Source organism: Myotis yumanensis, unplaced genomic scaffold (genome assembly GCF_028538775.1).
Source record: "Myotis yumanensis isolate MYYU_CA2020_CCGP unplaced genomic scaffold, mMyoYum1.0.hap1 SCAF_10, whole genome shotgun sequence".
Classification (NCBI taxonomy): domain Eukaryota; kingdom Metazoa; phylum Chordata; class Mammalia; order Chiroptera; family Vespertilionidae; genus Myotis; species Myotis yumanensis.
This window is the reverse complement of record NW_027223761.1, coordinates 10186264-10212842: the sequence shown is the minus strand read 5'-3', so window position 1 is coordinate 10212842 and position 26579 is coordinate 10186264. Positions and strand designations below refer to the sequence as shown.

General features: G+C 45.9%; 2 protein-coding genes across 2 annotated transcripts in view; one reads left to right on the top strand and one right to left on the bottom strand.

Moving 5' to 3' along the window:
* Window positions 1-5119: 5119 nt before the first annotated feature.
* On the bottom strand, window positions 5120-7584 carry FJX1 (four-jointed box kinase 1). The gene has a single exon (XM_070427796.1). It carries the CDS (start codon window positions 7360-7362, stop codon window positions 6046-6048), a length of 1317 nt encoding a protein of 438 aa, XP_070283897.1. The 5' UTR covers window positions 7363-7584; the 3' UTR covers window positions 5120-6045.
* Window positions 6921-26579, top strand: part of PAMR1 (peptidase domain containing associated with muscle regeneration 1) — a 138664-nt gene continuing 119005 nt past the window's right edge. Inside the window, exon 1 of the mRNA XM_070427790.1 lies at window positions 6921-7105. The gene's annotated coding sequence lies outside the window, so the exon portion shown is untranslated. The remainder of the gene's footprint in view (window positions 7106-26579) is intronic.

Here is a 26579-nt window from a genome sequence, read left to right as displayed (position 1 = left end):
AAGGACAAATATTGCAAGGTTCAGTTATATGAAGTATGTAGAATAGGCAAATTAGTACAGACAGAAAGTAGATGAGAAGTTACCAGAGGCTGGGGGAAGGGAGGAATGGGGAGTTATTGCTTAATGATGATAATTTTTGTTTGGGGTGATGAGAACGTTTTAGAAATAGTGGCGTGGTTGCACAATGTTCATAGTAGAATATCACTGAATTGTACACTTAAAAATGATTAAAATGCCAAATTTTATGATGTGTTTTATCACAATTTAAAAAGAGAGAAAAAGATCATGTATGTGGTCATTTCTACTCGCCTTGCTTCTCCAGGCCATTTGTAGGATGAAGACAAAGACTTTTAAAAAATATATATTTTTATTGATTTTAGAGAGGAAGGGAGAGGGAGAGAGAGATAGAAACATCAATGATTAGAGAGAATCATTGTTCAACTGCCTCCCGCATGCTCCACATGGGGATGGAACCCACAACCCGGGCATGTGCCCCAACCAGGAATTGAACCCTGACCTCTTGGTTTATAAGTCGATGCTCAACTACTGAGCCACGCCAGCCAGGCGGGGACAAAGACTTTAAAGAGCATTAAAAAATATTCTTTGAGGGGAAGGTATAAACAAGCAGAGACAAATGCATGATGCATGATGCAAGACCATCAAATTTAAAGTGACACTTCTCTATTATTATCCCACAATTTCTCAGCAAAGTGAAACCTGTGAGCTGATCTTGGGAAAATGCCAATTCTATACATAAGCTATTTAATTTTTCTGGATAGGGTGTAAAATAACTGTTAAAGCTATAAAAGATACCATATGGCGCCAAAGGAAGGGGGAAAAAGAGGTTATTTTTCTGTTGTTGTTACTTGATGAATAGTTATTTCTCTATTCTCTTAAAAAAAAAATAAAGGTACCATTTAAGAGAAAAATTTCAAAAGTGTCAAGAAGACATATCCAAAATGGAAAGAAAGTTGAAAAGATAAATAAAAGGAGCATTCCTTTAACTATATTTGGCGGAGTCCTGCAGAGAAAAAAATTCCAGCGAGGCAGCATTGAGACATAGTTTATTAATGTAGTTTCTCCCACAGCAGGACACAGAGAGAAATTGGTAAAACAATCACATAAAGAAATTATGACTCTTACATTTGATCTTTATGACTGCACAGAAGAGGAACTGTCCTCTTGAGTTGTCCTTGGACCACGTTGAGGCAGAGATTCAAAGAATTGTTTCCCCTCCCAAGCCCCACAATAGCTCTACTTGCTCATACATGGTCAGAACAGAATGAAAGCTATGGCTTGTGTTTTGCACACTGTAGTAGACTGAACCACACTTATGAATTAAAATCAGTTTAGAGCAGGGGTCCTCAAACTATGGCCCGCGGGCCACATGCAAATACAAATATTGTATTTGTTCCCATTTTGTTTTTTTTATTTCAAAGTAAGATATGTGAAGTGTGCATAGGAATTTGTTCATAGTGTTTTTTTAAACTATAGTCTGGCCCTCCAACGGTCTGAGGGACAGTGAACTAGCCCCCTGTTTAAAAAGTTTGAGGACCCCTGGTTTAGAGGGTCACACCTGGCAATGGGAAGTAGAGGAAGAGAAGAGAATAAAAATGGAATTGAATATTGAAAGTGTGTTGCATATGCTGCTGTGGGAAACTTTGATTTCAGTCCTTTGAGTGTGTGTGTGGTGTGTGTGTGTGCGCGCGTACGTGCGCGTTCTTGTGTCTGTGACTTATTGTGAGTTCTGGTAGAAAAATCAACCAAATAAACAAAAAACTGGAAAGTTACCAATCAAATCAAACACCTCCCGTTCCAGGTAAGACACCTGGAGTCAGGGAGGGGCAATGACTTTCCCAAGTCACACATGAGTCAGAAGTGGCCCAGGTCTCTTGACTACCAATATCCTGTAATGATCAGCGTATGCTTGCAGTTGGGTGTCAGCTGTGCCCGTGGTTTCCAAACCACCTTGGTAGCTTACTTTCTATTCCCTTCTGGAGCAATCCAAGCGGACTTCCTTCTCTCTTCTTCTGCCCCTTCAGAACTTATACCGTATGGGATTAGAGGTCCTGTGGGATGGGACAGATGTGTGGGGAGACAAATAATGAGTGCCCAGGCTTCGATCATCCCAGACTATTGGGTAGCTCAGAAAATGCAAATTCTACAACTGACGAGATACATGGGGAGCTGATGAGATACATGAGAAACAGAATCACAGCCTCCCTGTGAACAAGAGGGAGTGCATGTGACGACGCATATTGAGGGCATTCTCAGGAAGGAGACAACCAGCTGACAACTGTGGGCTTTAGGCAATTCCTGCCAGACTCAGGCACTCTGGCTGGTCTTCCTGGGCCAAAATCAGAGCATGTAGAAAGTCTTCTGTGACTGCAGAGATATGGCAGGATTATGAAAGAGGATCCTGCCTGGGGCTCCAAGTGCCTCTGGTTTTGACTTAGAGGAGAAAAGTATCTACCCCACCAATAAACAAACACTTACAGTGCATAGGCTATGTGCCAGGCACTATTCTGAGGATATCACAAATATTTACTCGTTTAATCCACATAATCAACCCCTCAGCCTTAGAGAGCTCTGCTAGCCGCCGTCGTGGTTGAGAAGTGTTGAGATGTGCTAGAATAATTTGTTTTGCTTCCTGATTCAGGAGGGCAAGTATCTTGATAGAGTTTAGAACTATGTCATTGACAGTGCGAATTAATCAACAGTCAAATCCACAGAGAAAAGGTCGACTGCCTACTTTCTCTTGGCAGAAGGAATTGGGAGGATTGTTCCTCTTGCAAAGATTCATCACCTTTTGATGCTTTCCAGAAGTGGCAATGAATTTGCAAGGAGCTATCTACTTTTAATAAAATCTCCTCATATAGTTGTGGTATAACTCCCTTCTGCAGAGTCTGCTTAGATCCTGAAACAACCCACTCAAGCTCATGTCGAGGCCAAACCTGTGCCCTTGGCCATATGATCCAGGGCTTTCCATGGGGCTAGACGAGGGTCCTCAATGTGTTGAATTAATTTATTGCCACACTTCAAAAACCGAACCTGACTTTGAAAACTGCTAGATTTGGTTTTGATGATGAGAATTATTCGTAAAAGTTTACTGAAGTGAAGGAAGGGCAAGTTTTGTTAAAGATGAATAGGAAGTGAGTTTTTTAAAAAAAATACTTACGAGGTGCCCTTATGTTTTATATGTTAGCATTTAAATCCCAGCATACTCTGATTGAATCTCCATTTCATAGACAAGGAAACTAAGTTAAATGACTTGCTGAAAGAAAATAGGTGAGGGACAGAATTCAGAATGTAGTCTCTGCAGAACCCATTACTCTTTCCACATCATGCTGCAGTCTGGAAGCTTTTTTCCCCTTCACCTGCAAAATGATTTGGCCCTAACAGCATTCACTGACCATGGCAAAACTTTAATTGATCTTTCTGTCCCACAGCCTACCGATTATCCACGAAGAATAAGCAAGTTAAAACCTGTTCTCTGTCATTAAGTCTTGGTTCCCTTAACAACTCGACTATATAATTAAACCTATTCTTGGCCAGGCAAATACGGTTCACTAAAGAATCTAAGAAGTCATTTAAATTATGCTTGGTTTCTTGTTCTGGGTTACCCATGGTCAAGTCTGGGCTTGGAGCTGAAGTTTAGGAGGAATGTGGAGAATGCTGTTGGCCCAGAACTCACCAGTGTAGAAATGAGATGGGAGTCAGGGTGTATTTCATGCACAATCTGTGAAACTTTGAACTTATCTCTGGTCATGGTTTTCCTTGACGACCACGACGGGTAAAAATGCAGGTTGCTGAATAGTTATCCTTCCCTCGGAGCAGCCTCCCTTGATTAGGCAGCAAATCTCATAGAGTTATTCATTGGTTATCAGAAATGGAAAATGTTTCTTTTTGAAAGGTAATTATCGGAGGTCTCTCTCTAACACTGTATTGAAAAAAGATATATTTGTCATTACCAGTACATTGTGGCTATATTATGAAAAAAATTGGCTATCACTACAAAGTTTATGGATTCTATTTTTTTTTTTCAGTTGAGATAAGATTTGGCTCAGCATAAGGCACTGAAACATAAGGGTGGCATTAAATTGTAGTTAAGTTACACACTGTGTTGCCATGCAGAGTGAGAAGGGAACCCACAGAGATTTAATATCTTCAGGAGTCTATAAAACTCCAGGTTTATAAATACTAGTCAAAGAAGACATTTTAAAGTAAACAAAAGTTTACTTTGGAGTTAAAGGTCATTACATAAAACAAAAGATAACAGGCAAGATCACTTGGACCCAGACATCAAATAAAATGCCAAGATAAAACACCAATGGCTTGTAAAACAAAAAGCCACTTTCCCCCTCCTCCATGGGTCAAAAGAAGTTTAAGACAATCCAAAAATATTTTCTAAATTTAAAGTCCCCAAGAAGCAGAGGCCAAATGTCAAATACAAAGCACTGCACACTTTTTTCCCGGTCTCCCAATGGCTGCTCTGAGGGGACCGTGCTATTACGACCTGGAAAAATAAACAGTATCATCTCTGAACGGAGCTGGATGCTGAGTCCAGATGTTGGAGATTATGATCTCCTGGATGCAATGGAATTTATGTCAGGAGATTAAAGAGAAGAATTAATTTACGACTTTCTCTACCTGTTAGCAATGTGTTTCAGCTTATTATTTGTACACATTGTGATGCACGGTAATAACAATGCTGCAAACAATGTGCAACATGTGAAAGTTTAAAAAGGGGGAATTTGTCATCTTATAGTCTGCACATCTGGTTCTATCATAGTTGCCACATGATTAATATAGGAATATATTACAGTGAAATCCCTTTATATCAAAGTTTTATTTGCCAGGAAATAGAATACTTTCCCCTCTCTCTCCATCTTCCCCCACAGGCTATGCTGAAACCTGAAATTTCCAGCACTAGGGTTCATTTGAGTGAGCAGAACAGGGAATCTGTTCTTGTCTTTGTTCAATTAATTCTATAAGTTCCATAGTCACAAGTGAGTTGTTTGTTTTAAAAGTGCAAACATAAAGGAGAAACCCTAAAACTCATTCTAAAACCAAACAGGGCATCAGATACCTCCAACAGTTAAAACCATCAGGAATTAAGTTCTAAATTTTAAACTCCCTTTTATTGAAATATAAGTTTGTTTAGTATATTTACACCACACTTTATCACATATATACATAGTAGGCAAATTTTGTCAAATAAAAAAGTTTTTTTTCTCAATACAAAATTAAAATAAAAACAAAGTAAAGTGCATGAAACTGATTTTTTTTTTTCTTCTGGTGATCATCATCATTGTCAAAATTTTGGTCGATTGGGGGAAAGGGGGAAGAAATGCATTATGTGATTCAGTGCACACAGCCAGCCAGTCCCACACTTGCAGCCTTCAGGCCAAAATGACAAGCGGTAAAGAACAAGTCAGATACACAGAGTCTGCAGGGCTCCCCAGGTTCTGGAGGTCCTGATCTCTTTGTCTTATCCGGATCCGTTCCCCAGCTCTTAACAGTGATCTCACCATCACCAGCTGGAACAAAGGGAGAACACAGGAAGGGGGCTCCACCAGCCAATGTCACAGCCGCCTCTGGCCGCCAGCGCTGCGTTTGGTAGAAAACTGCAGAATGAGCTCAAAGGCTCAAATAGAAGTTTTCCTTTTTGGGAAAGAGGAGGAGGAGGAGGAGGTCGAGGAATAAGGATGCATCTCCCACACAGACAGCCACCGGGGGGCCAAACTCAGGGATTCAAACTCCCTGCTGCCACCGGGGAGAATCCTTTTATAAACCGGGTGGAGGGGATGTTACACTTCTCACCTGGGTGAGTTCTCCCAGAACTTTGAAAGGAAACAGCTTTGAGACAGAGAGAAAGGGGGCAGGTAGGTGAAACTGAAGTTTTCAGCAGCCTTCTTGCTCAAGCCACTGGCAGGGCGTTGGCTGGCTGGTCCCAGGCGGTGGCAGAGGCGACAGCCCTTCCCCCATCATCCATTTCCCCGGCCAGGGGTTTCTCTCGCTCGCTCTCTCTTCCTCACGGTGATACTAAGTCCCCGGTCTGCGGCCGTACTTGGCCTTACAGTGCAAAATGTGCTTGGCAAGGAAGTCGAGGCGGCGCTGTAGTAGCTGAGCATGGGGATGGGCGAGCTCAGCCAGCTCCGGGAAGCGAGGCTCGTGGTGCTGGTAGAGGCGCAGCAGCCGGGCGGCCGCGTCCTGGCCGCGGTGCAGCTCCAGGACGCGCCTCGCTGTCCGCTCTCGGAACACACACACCGACTGCAGCAGCGGCTCATTGTATTTGTCCCACATGCCCGCCACCCGGTAGCCGTGCACCAAGCCCGCCTCGTTGTCCAGAAAGACCAGCGCCCCGCCGGGGCCGCGGTGCAGGTTGCTGGTGGCGCGCTGCATGACGCGCGGATCCCACTGCAGGCTGAAGAGGTTGCTGACGAGCCGGTCGAAGTTGGCCGTCAGGTAGTCAAAGAGGATCAAGTCGGTCCATTGCACCAGGTCCACCAGCTCCTCCCGGCTGCGGTTGGCTAGCTCGCCCCCGGCGGCGCGCAGGGGCCGCAGATGGCCGTCCTCGGAGCGCCAGGGCGCGGGCACCACCACGTCCGTGAGGTTGGGCAGCCAGCTCGTCAGGCTCACCACGCTGCCCTCCGTCCAGTGCGCCGCCCGCAGCTCCTCTTGCACCTGCGCCCACTGGGCGCCCCGAGCCTCCACCCGGGAGAGTGCCAGCGGCGGCACGTGGCGCTGGAGGCCCAGCAGACACGCCAGGTAGTAGGACAGGGCCTCGCCCTGGATCTGCTCGGGGTTGATGCCGTAGCGCACGCAGGCGCGGGTGCCGTCGGCGAAGCGCGCCAGCCGGTTGGAGCTGCGCCCGCAGCCCCCGCGCTCCAGGGCCACCACCCGGGCGCCGCGCGCCGCCTGCAGCCACGCCGCCGCCTGGGCCTCCGAGAAGCCGCGGGGCACCTGCTCTTCCAGGCCGCGGCTCCAGAAGACGCCCCCGAGCACCACGGCGAGCTCCTCCGGCCGGGGCCGCCCGTCGGGCACGCGCCGCCGGCGCTCCCCCGGGGGCCGCCGCGGAGGACCGTCGGCGCCGGCCGCCAAGGTGAGCAGCGTCCGGAAAGTTTTCAGGGAGGCGCCGCGGGGGTCCCGCGCCCGGAACGGGGGCTGAGGGAAGCGGGGCGCCGACTCCGGGCCGCCGCCCCCGGCCGGGCGGCGTGGGGTTCGGTCTTCGGGCGGCTGGGAGGCGGGCAGCGCCGTCCGCGGCGGCAGGAGCCGGCCCCACAGCGCCAGCAGCGAGCCCAGCGCCAGCAGCCAGAGCCCCGCGGTGGCGGCAGCGCCGCCCCGCATCCTCCTGCCCATGCTTCTCCCGCCGCTTCAAGACGAGCCCGGGCGCCCGGGTCCCGGCGGCGAGGCGGGCCCGGCTGCCGGTCGGCTCCCGGGCTCCGGGCGCTTCGGCCCCATCGCGGCCGCGAGGCGGTGCGGAGTCTCCCCGGCGCTGGGAACTCGCTGCGCCGCCGCTTCCCAGCTGCTTTTGTATTTCGCTGTGAGACCCTCCGGCGGGCGCGATTCACAGGCGTCCGGACCACGTGGGCGCGAGGGGGATCCCCCTCCCCCTCCTCCGCCGCCGCTCCCGCCCCCCACTCCTCCGCCCCCTTCTCCTCCTCTTCCCCTTAAAGCGGCAATGGCTGCTTCGGAGAGGCAGCCCCACACTGGGTTGGGGATCGAGGGGCGGGGAGGAGGCTGGGCGAGCGGAGCCCGCGCGGGGGCGTCGGAGGGGGCGGCGCTGAGCTGGAGTCCGGCCGGTTGCGAGGGACGCGCCCTGGCCCTGGCCGGGGTTGGAGTGGTCGCGGGGCCTCTTGGCTTGGGCAGGGCCTGGCCTCCTCCAAACTTCGGACGAACCCCCGCTGCGCCCAGGCGCAGCCTGAGCCGGATCAGGGCGGGTCCCTTAGCCTTCTCCGTTACCGGCGGTGTGATTCACTCAGCCTTATGTAAATCTCTGGGAATTTCTCTGAGCCACAGAGGCTGTGACTCCAGAGGGTAGAGGAACCGTTTATAGCCAACAGCTTGGAACCGACACCCACTTGCCCGAGCGCGCTCACCTCCACCGGTCACTGTGCTTTGAGGTTGGTCGCTCTGCCTTTCTTGCGCCAGTGGAGCATCTAGGTCAGCTCCATTCATTCCCTCACCCATTCCACGGTGTCTGCCCTCGGTTCTGGCCTCAGTAAAATCCACAGATCCGGGTCCCTGGGCTCATGGAGCTTATATTACAGTCTAGGGGGGGGGGGGGGCGATGAGAGCATGATGGCCCAGGATTAGACCTAGTGTTGGGGGTGAGGGCGGAGGGGGTGTCCAGGACGATTTCTCTAAGGAAATGATACTATTCTATGAGAAAATACGCACAAAGCAGGGCTGGCGGTTGCTCAAGATCTCACAGTTAGCAAGTGGAGAAACTAAAATTCTAGCTCGGGTCTCCTGGCAGCATGCGCTTGATTTTCCCTCCATCAAACAAGTTTCATGTTTGTATCAAGTTGGTAATTCATATTCATTCTCTCTCTCTCTCTCTCTCTCTCCCAATTACTTTATTACCCAAATGTGGTTTTCAATTCAATGAAGAAAATCCCCATGTTGCATTTTACTTAATGGTATAAAGGTTTAAGGGTGAAAAAAATGGTTGGAGGAGGGAATGGAGGAGCAAAACCTAAGAAAACAAATAAGACAACAGATCACATTGTCTTCCAGACACCTTTGAGTTCAATCCACCAGGAAAACTCTCAGATAAGAATGGGGGTTATTCCTTCCCTCTCTGTACCAGTGTGTGTCCCAGATCCAAACCCCAATTCCCAGGCCAGGCACATGATTGCTGGTGGGGATGGAGTCCACCTTCTGAAAGCAGTTTTAAATCTGTTTCCGTACCCGTGTTTCTTTTCTCTCTTTTTATCCCCATCAACTGCACGTGGGGATTTCCACTCTATTAGGTCATCAGCTGACACTGAGTGTATTTTATTCATCAAAGAATGAATAATGCTCTGGGAAGACACCCTGATTTTGTGGCTGAGCAGCGGCATCCGACCACACCAAGGGCCTTCTTGCACTGACCCACTATACTCTCAGGTGTTTCCATATTGATCTTTATTACATCTGTTCTGCACCACATAGTGGCTATATCGTTGCCTTTTCATAGATCTTATCTGATGATGAGATTACTGCTGCTCCCATATGGACACATCAAAACATATGAATTCATTGAGGGGTGCTGTCTTCCAGCCCCCTACCCCTAACTTTCCCTACAGGGCAGGGACTATGTCTTATCAACTTTCTATTTCTCTTAACACCTGACATATTACACTGAAGAGAGGCTCAATGAGTTCCATTTTAATTTTTTGACTTTTTGATTAGCTTCCGCTGAGAATTTTTTTCTTTCTTTCTTTTTTTTTTTTTTTTTGAATGCTTTGCTTTCAGCTTGGGTAAACTGTAAGCAAGATCTCCACCTTGTGGGCAGAAGTAGAATATCATCTAATTAGAGAAAAGTGCATACATTTTAAACGAACAATTAATTAAGTTAAATTCTGAGAATATTGTGTGGCTACCATGGCTTACACCAAGCGCTAGGTTCTGTGGGGGAATTCAAAGTAGTTGGTGTCTCTGTCTTTTTAGCTGATAACAAAGGCTATACATAATCAAAGGGATAGTTCTCTGTAAACTCCATGAGGAGTCTGTCTTGTCTGTTGTTTTATAGCTTCCTGACACAATGCCTGGCACTTAATGGTATTCATTAACAATTTGCTAAATAAGTAATTGGAATGTTAATGAGACGAAGGTCTGCAAGTAGTATTCATTAAATCTTTTTTTAAAATATCTTACTACAAAAGGATACAAAATAACTTTCATTTATTCTAAGAGGGAAAAAAAATATCAACGAAGCCTCTGCTTAATGTAGGAGGAAGTATATGATTTTCACTCTGGGAAGGCTGGTCTCAGACCTGGATATCCCAGCTACCAGAACCTTCCATTCACATGACTGGTGCTGATGAAGAAACTGAGTCTTAACGAAGTCGACTAAGATCTCACAGCTCGAAAGACAGGTTGACTTGACCATAGAAACTTTGCCAGGCCTGAATGCACGGTGTATCAGAACAGGATACACCAATAGGAACTTGACCAAGTTCATTAACATGCAGAATTACAGAAAACCAAAGGAATAAATCAAAACCAAAAACAAACCCAGCGAGGAATGCAGTTTTCAGGTGGCGTTTGATTATTTTAGATCAGTGATTTTCAGCTGGTGCACCTCAAGAATTAAAAAAAAAAATTTAAATACTCATGTGTTATCCTGCTCCAATGAAGATTCAGAGTGTGCATTTTAATAATAAAGGCTCTGATAAATCCTGCACTAAACAAAAGCATTGAATTGGAGAAAAAAGCAGACACAAAAACAACTATGCAATACCAGACTATTTGGTCAGGGGCACTGATCTCTTTTCCCTTAGATTGTCCACAGCCAACACAACAATACTGTCCTGTGTGAATGAATCAAAATTATACCTATACTTTTGTCAGATCGACAAAACATACAATATATTTTTTGGTGTGCTGCAGAATTTTAGTAATTAGTTTATGTGTGCCCTGAGATGAAAAAGATTGAAAATCACTATTTTAGACAGAATTGGAGGAAAACGCTTTTGTTTTCCTTCACTTCCCGCCTGAGGACACCCCACCACACACCCATGGCCAAGCCACTGTGGCTCCTGGGGACAGCCCAGCTCATCACAGTGTGTAACCTTGGTCCCATCTCCCCCTCGGCAGTTGCTGGGGGATGAGGGAAGGTGCTGCTCATCCGTCATGACATCGGTACCAATTTTTACCTTGAAAACTTTCTTAATATAATTCCTCAGAGCTTCTCTCTGAGCCTCGACTTCCAATGGCCTCAAACTCCCACAGTCCTGTTCGAAGAATGATCTGGTTCCTATAACAGTGCCTCCTGGGGAAGAGAGAGGAGGTGGAGTTGAGGGTTGGGAGCAGGGCAGCAGCTTGGAGTTGGACCATTTTCCAAGTCTGGTATTTCCACTTTCTGGCTGTTTCCTTTCTGGCTAGTTATTTCCCTTCTATGAGTGCTAGTTTCCGCACCTGAGAAATGAGGATAGAAAAGCGTCCTTACCTCATGCTGTTGTTATGAAGTTCTAGTGAGATATTAATCATCACAACAACATTAGCTGCAAACACGTATTGGGCTTATGATGGGCTTGGCCTAGGGCTTAAAGCCTCCTAACAGGTACTATTGTCCCCACTTTACAGGTGGGAAGACTGAAGCTTAGCTAGTAATGGACCTGAAGCCAAGTAAATGGCAAGGCTGAGATTCAGAAGAATGGAGGCAAAACATGCTGCAAATTGTAAACTGAAAGGAAAATATCAAATGTAAAAATTATTGCATTAAATCAAAGTGGACTCAACTCAGATTAAATTTTGCTTGGAAATGTTCTCTGGGGTTACTACTAAGTGAAATGGTTAAGAGCATGAACTCTGAAGCCAAATTGGGTTTAAAACTAACCAGTTGTGTGACCTTGAGTAAGTTACTTGCCCTCTCTGGGCCTCAGTATACTCATCTGTAACGTGCAGTAATAATAATATTATTGGTATTACCAATATTAATTATAACAATTTTATAACAGCTGATAATTAATAGTAATTAATAGTAACAAACTCTATAGCTTATTGTAATGATTAAATTTGTCCCTATCAAGTGCTTAAAAGATTAAGAGTTCACTATTATCATTTTGTTATTCCCTTTTCTTCCTGTGTCCCTGTTTCTTTGTCCAGATGGAGGCCTCTTCCTTTTCCTGTTGCTGTCCTCCAGCAAGCATCACTTGGGTCTTGAGGGACCTAATCAAGTGGTGTTCCTGTTGAGTGCACCCTCTTTATGCCCCAAATGGGCATCTTCCCTGAAAATTTTGCTATTTTCCTTCCCCATGGAACGGGGCCAGCTGGACCCTATCAGTGTTCCCCGTGCAGCTCTTCTTGAAAGACTAGAGAGCCTCCAAACCAGCCTCGAGGTGCTGGCTTCCTCTCACTACTCTGCCGCCTGCAATCCCAGCCTTTTCCTGGTCTTCTGAGTTATAGGACCCTCCCCCCAAAGATAGAGGCTTCTGAACATACCCTTCTTGATGCTTCTACAAGAAGGAAGAGAGAGAAAGACCATGTCAAAGAGAGGACTACAGTATTCCTTGAAACTGGATATGATTCCTGCTTCAGCCATCACTAGCTGTATGACCTTGGGTAGCTTTCTAACCTCTCTGGATCAATTTCATTATTTGTGTCTCCCTCTTCTTCATTCTTTCTCCTTGCTAGGGCACATTATTTTTCTGCTTGGAGATAAGTTTCTTTTTTCTTGGTATTTCTCTATTTAGGACAAGATAGATCTGGCTCTTCCAGGAGTTGCTTAAATGATCTTATCCTCACATACCTGGCTATCAGAGGCAGGTGTCGGCACACCTGGTTCCAGGTAACTCCTGCTGGATAGCTAGAAGGAGGTCAGGAGATGTAATAGTCTTTGTAATTAACCTGTCTGCCTGAATAAGTGCCACTTTATACACTGTGTTCTGGAAAGAATGTCAAGGTTGACACGAACCCTTAATTTATGATGTGACTAACATTTTTATGCTTCGCTTTATTCCATGTCGCTCTCTCTTTGACCTGCTTTTGAAAAAGGTTCCTGCAGCCTGGAGATTAGAATATGTTGGAGGCCAGAATCTAAAGGTTAGAGCATTGGTGAATTAATTTAGTAAATTTTAGAGCAGTCGCGGACACATATCTCAGTCACATGTCATCACACCGTATTATAGGGGATGATGGTGAAAATTCTGGACTGGGCATTTGAGGACATGAGTTCCTTTCTGTACTATAATTTAGTTCAACTGCCCTTTATTGCTAAAGGCCAGAGAACTGGGCAATACGTAACAGGGCATCAGATTTGTTCTTGTCGTAAGCCATCATCAGCGTGTCGGCTGTCTCCTCACCTTCCCTTCTCCTTGGCAGGTGTCCACACCTCTCCCTGACGCCTGGTGCTGGAGGGGAGGCTGAATCCTGATTGGGTTAAACCAGTGATGGTGCTTTCAGTTCCCACACCAGTGTTTGGTTTAGGCCTAACCATAGGCATGTGGCACCTTTCTGGCCAATGAGTCCTGAAGGAAAGTCCTCAGGGAGGTTTCTGTAAAAGATGTCTGTGGTATGACCAAAAGCCACAGATAAAGATATGGCATCTTTCCCCCATGGTTCAGGTCAGATTTTAGGCCTGGAATTGGGGAAGTTATTGTGAGAGTGCAAGGGGAGCTATGTGCACGCATTGAGGGTGGCAGAGCAGAAAGATGGAAGGAGCCTGGGTCCTTGTGATGTGACCCAGCCCCCGAATTAATGAACCCCTGAGCTGCCCTTCCTCTGGACTTCTGCTGTGATTTAACCCACTCTGTGTTGGGGTATCTGTTGTTTGCAGCCACCAGATTGCTAAATGATATACCTCTCACATTGGAGCTCACCAACCAGAGAGGGACACAAATATAACCAGACCTCTTCCATCGCAACGGTGCTGCTGAGGAGGCAGTGTGGCGAGTCTTTTTGGAACATGTGTCTGCAGCCAGGCTGAGTCTCGCACTTACTGTGCTATCCTGCGAAAGCCCCTGCACCTCTCTGGCCCGGTTAACTCAGCTGAAAAATGGAGATGATAAGTGTACCTGCTCCATAACATTACTGTGTGGATGAAATGTACATTAACCACTTAGTAAGTGCTCAATAAATATTATTAATTAGGACTACAAAGCAGACGAGGGCACAGAGGTGGGAGCAGTCCATGCTAAGGAAGTCCAGGAAGGCTTCACCAAGGGGACAGATGTTGAGTCTTGAAGTGCAAATGGGGTTTGCAGGTCACTGACTGGGTGGGGAGGACATTCAGGTGAGCAGTGGGAACGGTGTGCCAGATCTTTCAGGAGCTCAATTTCCTTTTCCTTAAAACAAAACAAAACAAAACAAAACAAAACAAAACAAAAAAAACCAATGCTTGGATGTGTTGGATTAGCTTAATCTCCTTTCATAAAAGAAATACATCTCGGGTCCCCTGCCTAGATTAAGCGCCAGATCAGAGACTCTCCATGGCCCCTTCATCACTCACATAAGACTCTTTCAGCCCATCCTGAAAAAATTCACTCAGCAAGCCTTCCGCACTAAAGGAGGCGCCTCGCCCTGGCTTTGTTGATTTCTTTGTTCATCCGCCCAGAGCCTTCTCCAGTGTGCAATTAGCAATGCTGCTCTTCCTCAGCTTCTGGAGGCCCCACACAGCTCATCAGTCAGATAGATGCTGACGCTTAATTAAGCGTGTAAAGCTTTCTGATTTCCTCAGATGAAAGGTGGCCCACGAGTACATCCCAGGTTTTATTTTGGTGGCTCCTGCCAGGGTTATTATAAATAGGACTTAGTGCGATGTGGCTGAGCTCTTGGGGTGATAATGTGTCAAGACCAATCGTGGCTTCCGACAGCAGAGATATTATCATAATGGTTCCATCATAGGCGGCGGGTGTTAATGGAGGTGGCTGTGGAAAAAAAAAGTACTGCAGGCAGCGAAGCCAGGATAGAAGTGGCTGCAAGTGAAATATCGGCTGCTCCTGGGACCTCCATCATAATCATTAGCTATATTAACCTCGAAGCCATTTTTTTCTGCCGTCTCTTCTACAACAGACTCAAACTCAAATAAAAAATGGATGCCTTAACTCCAAATGAAAATATATCCCTTTGCTGCTTTTTAAAATCCATTTACACTAAAATGATGGCCAGCAGGTAAGTCATTTATAACTGGGGGCTCCCTGCCGTGCAGACAAGTGTCATCAGACTAGTGAGCGGGCTAAGTGGGAGGCTGAGGGACTTGCAGACCTGGGAAAAGTCATCGCCGTTGGACCATAAGAGGCTGGAAGAATATGCAAAGGTAGAGGGTAATTTACGGACACAGGCCGGTGGGGAGCAGTGAATGGAGAGATAGGTAGCTTCATATTTCAATGATGAGGTCGTTGAAAACCGGTTAGAAGTTCCTCAGTAATGCAGTCCTGGTTGAGAGTATGCTAGCTGTCTGGGTACCAGGTTTCATTGCTTAAAGCCAATTTTCTGCATTGTAAGGGCAAACAAATCAATAAATCTGATGATGTTGGTGATGGTAATGATGATGGTGGTGATAATGGTGATGATGGTGATGGTGATGATGGTGGCAGTGGTGCAACTCTACTGTTAGGGCCTTTCCTACTCGTTTGATTTCCAGTTAATCTTGACCCAAATTCCTATTTCATGGCTTGGGAAGGTTCAGAGACTTTCCCTCCGTTTCTGAGAGTCCTTAGGGTTTTGTTCCTCAAGCTTGTCTCTTTGCATCCACTTTCTGCTTCCATTACTTGTTGCTTTGGCTCCAGAATGCATTAAAGGGTACAAAGTTCAATGTCTTAATCACTCCCTACCTCACCAAACCCACTTGGACCAAAGATAGGAGTTTATCAACGTTACTGAAGGTTGTGGGGGAAGAGGTTTGCCAGGGGGGTTGTGTATCACTGTGTAAGGCCTTCCTTTGTCATCTAGCTGTCCTTTCCCTCCTTTCTCTCTTACGCTCTGTGACTCAGGGCTGCTCCCATTCAGGCCTCCTCAGGATCTCACATCTCAGATTCAACAGCAGATCAAGGTTTCTCTTGTGATCAAATGAGGAAGGGAAGTCTGGTGGACACAATTTAACATTCCCACGTAGTTTCTTCATGCAAGGCAGTGTGTGCTACGAGTTTTCCTTGCGCACTTAATCTTTAAGACCACCCTGCTCCTGCCCCCGTTGGCGTTATTACCCCATTTCATTGATGGGAAAACTGGAGCATCATGAGAAGTAAGACTTGGCCCAGAAGACTTCTGCCAAATGACAGGAGAAGGAATCCCAACTCTGGTCTGCCAGGAGACGGAGGTTATGTTAACAATATGATGTGGCCTCCTGGGCTGACAAACACGCTGGTGAGTTAGCAGAGGGGCCTCTTACTGGGAACTGACTCTTCCTTGGTTCTGGCACATTATCTTACTCCAAGAATGTTGGAAACAGGTGCTTACTTACCTCTGTCCTCTTCTCTGCTGTGGGATTGAGCCCATTTACTGAGAGATGTTGCAACACGGAATGCTCCCTGTGGTTCATATCTGATCAGGACAGGTAATAGCTGTTGGAAAAGACGGGGGCCAGTCTGATAGTCCTGGGGACCACACTATCACCGTCTCGGGACCGGAGTAGTCTGAGTAAGGATGGCAGTGCAGGAACACCTGCCATCATGGCGCCTCTGGTTCCACAGATTGCCACAGGGGAGCAGAGAAGGTGCCTTTGTGGGGCAGGGCGTGTGCATTACCCATCATGCACCGAGATGTGCTCCTGAGTATCTCTGGTTCCTTTTCATTTCACCCGCGGAAATAAGGATGAAAGAAATCTGAGAGGCCATGCCTTGCCTGCCTGAATTGAAATAATGGCAGCATTTTAGGGATAATATGGGCCAATGACAGGAGAAGGGCTGAGGGATAATGACGGTGATATCTTTACCGTATATAGCTCCTTGCAGTTTTGCTCCACACTTTCCCATGCCATTCTAGCTGAATTTTCACAACATCCTGCTAGGGAGGGACAGTGCGGCAGGTGTTAGTGACTGTTTCTATTTGATAAAAAAAGAAAGCTGAATGCCAGAGGGTTGTTTGAGGAGCCCAGGGTACACAGCTAGTTCCTGGCTGACCTGGAGCTTGAATGCACTTAACCCATCTTCTGCATCCAGGCTCTTCCATGATATCCTTCTTTGCTCAGTTCTTCACTACTTCCAGTATTCCACATGTTACATGCATGTTGAATGTCCACTAAAATTCTAGGCAGAAGGACAGAAAAAAGGAACCCAAGGACCATTCCTGAAAAGCTGGAAAATGTAAAAGCTTTTGCTTCCCATTGAATGGCGCTTTCTATTTCTCTTGTTAGCAGCTATGATAGAAGGAGGAGGGAGAAAAATCAGAAGGGTTAGGGAAAAATAGAGTGTTTTGAAATCTTTTTGCTTGCCATTTCTTTTGGTTACTAAACAGGGGGTTAATCAAAGGGATTCAGAGAGAGGGAGGGGGAAATCACTGATCATTGGATTATTTCTAAGTAAGTTTTTTGGGGAATGGGGAGATCATAAAACAGCTCCGAGATGGCAAAGAGGAAATGGTCAGAAACAAAGCTCTTGCCTCTCTGCTCCCATATATGCTACCCTTGCTCACACAGGGCAAAGCTAAGCCAACAGGCCAAAGCAAAGTGCTTGACCTTGTGGTCTTTCCCCATGAGAGGGTCATTCAGGTAGGGATGATGACGGATCTGCATGGCTGGTTAGGATCAGGGAGGGTAGCTGGACTCCATGGGAGTCCTACCGCCTTGGTTTTTTCATTTGGAAAATGGGATATTATTCTTGCCTGACAGGAGTATTGTGAGAGTTAAATGAGACAAGAGATTAGATAAACTAGAGTAGGGGAAGAGTTCCAATACAGGTTCTTGCTGATAGTAGGGACTCGATATTTATAACCACATACCCAGCTATATGAAAGCATGTTTGGGAGGATACATACTGAGCTGTCAATAGCGCTACTCCTCAAGTAGGTGTCTATGTGTGGGAGGCACTTTTTACCATATACATTTTTACTTTAGACATCATACAGCATTTGGGGGAAATATGCTGTGTAAGTATTAATGGGGGTGTGTGTAGAGGCTCAAGTTAAAATAAGATCAGAGATAGAATAATAAAGAATATGACATTTTGGTAACCCTGCCTTTGTGTGAGTGTAAAGTTTGTACTCACTACACTTGAATCAGTTGAGTTGCCTTTGATGGCAAGCAACAGAACCCAACTGGCTAAGTCAAGAAGCAAAAGTGGGATTTATAGGATACTGGAGTAGTCCTCAGCATCAATGGGAGAGCTGAAAACTGGGCATTGGAAAGCACCAGAACTCCGCAGTCCCAGGGTGGTGAGCACCTTCTCTGAAAGATGCAGGTACAAGATGTTCAGCTCCAGTCGCCTTCCATTCAAGCTTTTACATTCCACGGAGAGGGAATCTGATTGGTCCATCTTGGGACAGACGTTTCCACCATTGGCTCATCGAACTTTTTACCACGAGACTGGGCAGGAAGTACATAAGAAAGCAGTTCTGTGCTGAAGCCTTGTTCTGTATGCATCTGGCCCAACATTTCGCAGGGATTTTTGAAAAATTATCATCTTGCGTTGCTTTTACATAATAATGAGAAAACTCTAACAACTAATAAAATAAGTAGCGTTATGCTGTAAGATCTCAACAGAATGTATTTTGTGCATCTTTGTGAAGGAACCAATGAAAATCAAAACCAAGCAGCATGATTCATCATTCCTGTGCCTAGTGATACATCACAATGACACATCTGCCTTGGGTCTGAATAAATGTTGATTATGATGGCAGACACACCCACACAGCAATAACAGTACTTGTCTTTTTGGCTTCAACAGTTAGCAGATCTAAAATCTCCATAAATTTGTTTAATGCTGCCTCTCAGATTAGGAAGGGAGTTTGAGATCTTTATTAGGGTAAAGAAAAGTAATGGGGCATCTCTGGTTTTTCCATCAGTAGCTGTTATTTTATGGTTATTGGAAGGCAGGGAATGTGAGGCACACAGAAAGTATGTGGGTGTGTGTGTGCCTGTGTGCATGTGAGGGAGGGAGGGAAGGAAGGAGAGAGAGAGGAGAGAGGGGAGAGAGAGAGAGAGAGAGAGAGAGAGAGAGAGAACATTCCATTGCCCCGGGGCAGAATTATTTAGCCAGTCCACACTATGAGACAAGGTCAAACCCAGACTGCATTTTCTATGCTGACCATCTGTGTTTCCCAGGGAAGAGGAGCCCAGCCAGGGCCTGAGAGATTGAGGAAGATGTGAGAAGCAGGGAGCATAGCCAGTCGGAGAGGGGCCGGGGGATGCTCTCTGTCCTAGTCATGTGTCCTGGCAACATCGACACCACGGAGGCTGCTCCTGCTCCTGTCAGCCATAAGCATCCTTCCCAACACATCCTCTCCTCAGGCACCCCCCCCCCCCTTTCCTTGTGATTTTTTTTTCTGGGGGTGAATGTTGCTGGGAGAGATTATCAGAAACTACTTATTTGAAGGTAGGAGCCTCATCTCGAACAACCAGGGATAGAACTGATACCATTTACCAAGACTTGCCAAGCAGCTCACGTAGCCTCACAAACCCTTTCAGGTGGCTTTTCTAACTCTCCTTCACAAAGTAGGAAACCAAGGTTGAGGAGTAGATTGCTCAAGTTGGCACAGTTTTGAAATGGTAGAGCCAGATTCCATCATAGGCCAGTGTGTCCCCGGTCACCTGGTCCTACCATCTCCTCTATGTTGGAAAGCCTGCTTAGAAGGACCCAAGACCCAGCAGCTCTGCCACCAGTCCCTGGCTGCTCTGGGGCCGGTCACAGAATGGAGAGCAGTCTCAGCCTTAACTACAACAAATTGGGAATTAGGATAGTGTTTTTGCTCCCAAAGCCAGCACTGTAATCACATAATTTGGAGCCAGGTCTTGGAGTCTGCTCTTTTGGGTGGGGTTGGGGAGACCACGACACCATGAACCGCCGCCAGGAGTTTATACCCAGCCGTGAGAGCCCTTGGAGGAGCACTTTTTCTAAGACACCCAGGGAAAGCATTATTCCTCTGCAGCTTCAGACTCGAGTGTTCTAACCTCGGAAGTTGCCAGAACAGGACCATTAGACTGAATCGTCTTATTGGAATTAAAAATATTGTGAGTTTTGTGCTCCTCTGGCCGAAACTGAAATAAAAATGACATTACTTCAGACAATATTGTGCACTAATTAAGCCAGCAGAGAATGAAACAATGGAAATAAAATACTGAGTTGTAGGCTTCAGAACACTTCCCCAGCAGGGCAGTTGAATTTAAATTTCTGTTATTTTGAGTGAATGTGGCCCTAAGGAATCATGTAGGGATAGTTTTTTATGTGATTTCAGGGAAGTCCTCTTCAGTGTAGTAATTTTTATGAAGCTAAACTGTGCTTTGTTGAAAAAAAAAGTATAAGATTTTATATATATATACCATTTACCAAGACTTGCTAGTGCCAAGCAGCTCACGCAGCCTCACAAACCCTTTCAGGTGGCTTTTCCAACTCTCCTTCACAAAGTAGGAAACCAAGGTTGAGGAGAATATTGCTCAAGTTGGCACAGTTTTGAATATATCCTATATAATAAAGAGCTAATATGCTAATTAGACCAAACAGCAGAACAACCTTCCAGACAACCTTCCGGATGACCATCCTGACGACCTTCTGGATGAAGCCGGTGCTGCGAGGGCCGAGCCCCTTGCATGAATTTCTTGTATCAGGCCTCTAGTATATAAATATATATATATACACACACACACACACACACCTAGGAAAGAGTCTAGGAGGATACTGTTAATAGTGATGACATTGGAGAAAGTAAATTTGAAGAGAAAAGGCTCTTTTCTTTTCCCTATTTTTTTAAATATTCCTGGCATACTTACATTCATTATACTCAGCACGTATGTTTTAGCAGGCTGGAACGATCAAGGGAATGCTTTAAAGTGAATGATTCATGATTCATGGCACCAGGTTATCAAAAGGCAGATTAGTTAAGTGACCATTTAAGAAGCCGCCCCAAAGGGCCAGGAATTAAGGTAGGAGGGGTCTGAGCGTGGTTGGTAGCAGTGGAGATGGAAAGGAAAGGACAGTGACTTGAGTGACATTAAAAGCCAAGAGCCAGGTTGTAATAGTTAATTTTATATGTCACCTTGACTGGGCTGAAGGATGCCCAGAGAGCTGGTAAAATATTTTTTCTGCGTGTGTCTGTGATGGGATTTCATTTGAATTGATAGACTGATTCAGAAGATTGTCTTCCCCAATGCGGGTGGGCATCCTCCAATCTGTTAAAGGCATGAATAGAACAAAACAGTGGAAGAAGGGTGAATTTGCTCTTTTTGCTTAAGTTGGGACATCCGTCTTCTCCTGCCTTTGGACATTGATGTTCCTGGTTCTTGGGCCTTGGACTTAGACAAGGACTTACATCATCAGTCTTGATCATTGGGTTTTGAACTTGAGCTTACACCATTGGCCTTGTGGGTTCTTGGGCCTTTGGATTTAGACTGAATTACACCACTGGCTTTCCTAGTTCTTCAGTGTGGGTCCATGCTAGAACAGCGCCTTTCAAGCTGTGGGTCTCTTTGGAGAAGAATGACCATGAAGCTGGCTGAGAGAACAGGGTAAGAAGAACTGAGGTCCTGGGGTTCTAGACAAAGGGCCTCCAGGGCTTTCCTTGGTTCCGAGGGAGTGAGTGAGTCAACCAAGGAGACAGCCTCTTTGACATGAGCAGGGAGCTGGTAAGTGACACCCCACGGAAGCATGGAACAGTGTCACCAGGAAGTATGTGGAGGGCTGTGGATCCAGAACAGCTCTGGGGACATTGAATGAGTTGATTTATGTAGGCCAATTTATTTGACAAATAAACACCGATGGCATTACTTGTGCCCCAGGAGCATGGAGTAGTTCATATGTACAGAACTGTAAAATTGCATGCACATGTACTTCACATACATGATCTGATTCGAACCTCACAACACCCTACAAAGTATTCATTGTTTTTACTGTTTGACAGAGGAAGAAAGCCCAGCTTGGAGACATTAGTCTATGGCCCAAGGTATAGAGCTGGAATATGGTGGAGCTGGTGTTTGAACCCACCCTCACCCTTCTGCCTTCCTAGTAGAGCCTAAATTTGGCCAACTCGTCCACCCTCCCCCATGAAGCCAGTGCTTCAGGCATATGAACCTCACCTTCACCTGCAAGGTGGAGGAGGCCTTTGTTCCCCTGGACCTAGTTCTTACCATTGGAAGTCTGCTGATGGGATTTGGGGAGAATTTTATCACTTCCAAGGGAGAGCTATAGGAGTATTTCCCTCTTCTTCCTCCAGACATCATCATCTCTGGGTGTGACATTTAGAACTGCTGCATAGCCACTTGCTACCAATCTGAGGACCAGGCCAAGATGGCAGGGCCAAGCTAGAGAGAATCTGGGTTCTTGGTGGTGGGGTGAGTCCCTAAATAACTGCTGGTTGCCTTCCTAATGCCCGTTCTCTTCTTCCTTAGTAACAGAACATCTATACCGATGGATGTAGCAATGTCCACAGATAGAAAACCACACTTTCCAGACTCCCTTGTCAATGCAGGTAGCTAATGAAATGTTAAGTGGCCCTTTGCCCTGCCCCCCTTTACCTTCCTACTTCCTGGAATGCAGACATGATGGCGAGAGCTGTGGTAGCCATTATTGCACCAGGAAGCTAACTTGAGGGTGGATGCCACGTGCTACAGATGGCAGCGCAGAAAGTGTGGGTGCCTGCTCACTGCAGAGTTGCCATACCAGCTTTGACTCTTTATTTCTGGGCTTTTCTGCGAGAGAAGTATGGACCTCTATCTTATGTAGGCCATCGTTATTTGCGTTTTCTCTTCTATGCAGCTAAGTATAACCCCAACTGAGAAACCTATATATTTCAGAATTTCCTGTTGGGTGAGAATTAATTTCCTTAATGTGTAAACTGTTTGGAGTTGGGGTTGATTTTATGTGCAATCAATCGCATCCTAATTGTTTCCTCTTCAGAACCCATACTGTGAACATCTGTCCTGGGCAGTCAACTACAACCTAGGGCTGAATTCTTCAATTCTTCATTGTTCTTGTTGGGGGAGGTCCTAATGTTCTATATACCACATTCTACACACCTTTCCTGCCTCTAAGGCCTACCTTTGAGCAATAAAAAACTTCTAAGAAAGCCCAAACAAAAGGCAGATGTTTGGCTAGCTGCTACAGGGGTGGTAGACCATTGATGGGGAACCCAAGTGGTTTCTTTGGCACCAACCTCAAACTGTCATAGTGATGCCCCCCCTCTTCCCCTACCACCTGAGCAGGGTCTGGCTCTCAATAGCCTCCTGTATATTCCTTCAGCTTCCATGCTGCCTGCTCCTCCTCAGTGCCCTGCCCCACCACGTGGTCTGCCGCCCACACAATCCTTGGGGAGAAGAGCTTTTAATAACTGGCGAGGCAACTATTGACTCAGGTTTTGTTTGCTTGCCACTAAGTTAGCATTTTATAAATGCAGGATTCTTGGCTTAATAGGCCAGTCATTGTGTATTATCGAAATAGCAAATTAATTATTCAAAGCTGTGCTTGATATAGACCAGAGATTTCACTGAGGTGGCCTCTCTGGTTCCTGATTCGCAGTAAACATTGTGTTTCTGGCCAGTCAGTATTTATTTCAGGTATAATAGCTATCTTGTTAAATCCAGGTCTGTTAAATTTAAATGAAAGTCAGGAATTTGTCCTGGAAGGGGTGAGGGGTGGGGGGGGTGGGGGGAGGGGGAAAGGGTTTAGTCAGTTTATGTTAAGAAAATCCCAAACTAGCAGCTCCGTTACTCCCATCTCGCTGTGTGGGTGCCCATGGCAGCTAATAAAGTGTGGCTGGATTAATCATCATTGTTATCCAGGGACAAAAGCACCCACCATCCTTAGCCCAAGCAGCTTTCCCTTGGATGTAAAACTACAATGTAATGATCAGAACGACAGCCACCATTTACCAGTGCCTATTATGTGCTAAGTTCTTCAGGTCCAGAATCTCCAGTTTACAGATGAGGAAACCGAGGCCTACAGGGGTTAAGTAATCTGTCCAAGGTCACACATATGTGTTAATTGGCAGAGCTGGGATTCAGACTGGGCTGTTTGGTTTCTAACGCCCACCATCTCTTGCTGCAGAGACACTGAGGCCTGGAACCTGTATTTTTGTGTCCCACACAGGAGGGTTCTGTCCCTTGGCTCCTGGCTCAGAACCTGATTACCAGAACAGTCTGTTTTACCTCCCACCCCCTAATGGAGTCCCTCCTTTGCATAGGTATGCGCACTTGCCTTCTCCTGCTCTTGCAGCCCATCCTGACCTACCTTTGTGCATCCCTCCCTTTTCCATCCCTATGTACAGGACTGCTGGGTTTGTCACTCAACTCGAATGAGAAGGAAAAATATTCCCAAGGAGCAGGAAGAAAAGGATGATTAAAATTTGGCAGTTTGTACCAGTTAGGTGCATGGACTGATTCATTGAATCCTTCAAAATATGAAGGATTATCTCTACAAATGTGATGAGCATTCAGCAATTTGGGCTGGACAATTTTATTCTGTCGTTTTTCTTGGGGTCACTCATGTAGATGGCAGTCATCTGCCCATGTGGCTCAACTAGGGTAGAACAGTCCAAGATGGTGGTCACAACATATCTGGTGATTAGCTGGGGTACCTTCTCCAAGAGGCATTCCCAGCAAGATATCTTAGGTTTCTTAGATGGTGGTGACAGTACTCTAAGAGGGCAAACCCCACTATGCAAACACTTACCAGCTTCTGTGAGTGTCCCATTTTATGATGTCCTATCAGTCAAAGCAAATTACATGGTGAAGTCTAGCATCAGTGGGGGAGGGGGATATGCAAGGGCATGGATCCTGGGGGATCATTGGCGGCATGCAGTGTAACAATCTGTTACAGGATGCTTTGAAGCAAGTATTTATTTTTATCCTCATTTTATAGATGAGGAAACCAAATAAATATCTTGCCCAAGGTCTCACTCCTGTTTGGCAAGGGTGGGGTATAGCTGGGTCTCACACTCTCTTCTCTGTCTCTGAAGCCCACACCTTAACCAGTGAAGTATCTCTGATACCCTGCCTTGGCATGAACTTCTTTTGCATAATCCATTGTCAAATTACCTAACCTATTCTCAGGTCTGCTGCTGGTCTCTTATGTGTCTGTCCTCAACTGTCCTCCCCAAACGTGCATGAGTGTGTGTACACACACACACACACACACACACACACACACGAGCAGTGTTAGCATGATCGACCCATGCTTTTCCTTTATACATATCCCCTAAAGTTACTACATGGTTCTTCTCACTCTCACTTCCTTAATTTATGGGGCCTGGGATGAATGAATGCCCATCACCTTCGTATCTTATTTCATTCAACAGGTGAATCCAGGCACCTACCTGGTACAATGTGTCCTCTCTTTAGCATTCAGTTACAAGAATAAAATGGCTAAACAGGCAACCAAGTTCTACATTATTTAATCTATTCATCTCCTTCTCTGACTTCCGGCAAGGGAGTCTGCTGTGTTACTTCTCCCCCCTCCACTTCACAGACTAATGGAAACAGGGGATGTTGAGTGCTCTCCCCGTCGTTGCCATCAGAAATCGTGTAGCATCTGACAGACCGAGACAGATTGCCTCTTACTCAGAGAGGCCTGTCTTGTTGACAGGGTCCACCCTGTAGGCTTCAATGTTGTTATAGGCAACATGATTGATAGGGAAGCTGGGTTGTTTGTCAACTTGGCCTTCACATGACTATTAGAATGAAGCAAGAGCTAAACTGTGTTTTGTTTTCAATAAGGTTCCATTTCTGTCATGTATGATCAACTCCAAAACATGTCATAAAAAGATTGCTTCTTATTATCCCCACTTTTAGGGAACTTTAAACCTGCTAGGAGAGGTACAAGCAGAGAACTGGGTGTTAATCCTTATAGAGGAATGTGATGCTGCTCTTTCTGAGATCATCATTTGTGGTGGATGCAGAAATGTCCACGTTCTAATTCTTGGAACCTGTGAACATGTTATGTCATATGGCAAATGGAAATTAAGGCTGCAGATTGAACTGAGGTTGCTAGTCAGATGGTTTTAAAACAGCAAGAATATCCTGGGTTATCCAAATGGGTTCATTGTCATCTAAAGGGTCATTAAGTGTAGAAGAGGGAGGTCAGTCATTGAGAAAGGCTCAATTGGCCATTGCTGGCTTTGAAGATGGAAGCAGTCAGAAGCCAAAGAATGTGGGAAGCCCCTAAAAGCTGGAAAAACACAAGGGAAAACAATTCTTCCCTAGAGCATCCAGAAAAAATGCAGCTCTGCCAACACCGCGATTTTAGCCCATTGAGACCCATCTTGGACTTCTGACTTCTAGAAGTGAGAGATAATCAATTTGTGTCAGATTGAGACACCAACTTTTTATTAATTTGTTACAGCAGCAGTAGAAAACAAATACACCACTTTTCACAAGCTCCTTGAAGAATGGTCAGTATTTAAAAACTACCCTTGTATTTATGGAGGAGTTTGGCATGTATCATAGGAACAGAATTTATAACTCTTGGCAGGGATATTACTCTCGAGTTTTCATAGAAAACCACCTGAGAGTCACATTGCCCTTATACCAGAGACTTATTTCGTTGGTGAGGCTGACTAGCAATGACTGAGCATTCTCTGCTCATGTAGAAGCTTTTCTTGTTGTTCTTTTTTTGCTGAAGAGTTTGTGGGCTGGCAACCTGGGCAGCACTCAGTTCAGATTGTTCATCCCTGTACTATGTGGTGTTAGTTGATGTCACCCATGTGTTTGTGGTTGATGGAAAGATGTTGACTGGTGTTGCCTGATCCTGGATGATATCATTCACAGGTCCAGCAGTTGGCTGGGGTTTTAG